General features: G+C 34.4%; 1 protein-coding gene across 1 annotated transcript in view; it reads right to left on the bottom strand.

The window, feature by feature from the left end:
• Positions 1-52: 52 nt before the first annotated feature.
• The window catches only part of Phum_PHUM442150 (uncharacterized protein), a gene marked incomplete at both ends in the record, with an annotated part of 1,022 nt that continues 719 nt past the window's right edge, over positions 53-355 (bottom strand). Inside the window, one exon of the mRNA XM_002429565.1 lies at positions 53-133. Coding sequence (XP_002429610.1) covers positions 53-133 — 81 coding nt within the window. The remainder of the gene's footprint in view (positions 134-355) is intronic.

Raw genomic sequence — 355 nt, 5'->3', positions numbered from 1 at the left:
TTATTATTGGGATCCGGCGGGAAAAAAAAAAAAAATTTAAAAAAATTACTTTCTATCCTGCACGGAAATTCTCCTTCTGGACAAAATGAACTTCCGCAATGAAGCAATTGGCAAACTCCAGGCACTTTTGCATCTGCCTGTTAAAAGCAAAAAAAAAAAAAAACAATTTAATTTATTTTTTTCTTTATCGTCGGCTTCGAAATTTCCTCTCTCTCTCTCTCCCCCCCTCATACCCCGCCCCCACTAATTCATCGAAATTTAAATTTTTAATCTCAGAAAAAAAAAAAAATAACGATCGCGTAAAAGTAATAACGGTTCGGATTTGTTATTAACAGTTACGCACTCGTACCAAATT

The sequence above is a fragment of the Pediculus humanus genome, genomic scaffold (genome assembly GCF_000006295.1).
Source record: "Pediculus humanus corporis 1103172108212 genomic scaffold, whole genome shotgun sequence".
Taxonomy (NCBI): Eukaryota; Metazoa; Arthropoda; class Insecta; order Psocodea; family Pediculidae; genus Pediculus; species Pediculus humanus.
Note: the sequence above shows the minus strand (reverse complement) of the source record. Positions and strands in the feature narration are given on the sequence as shown.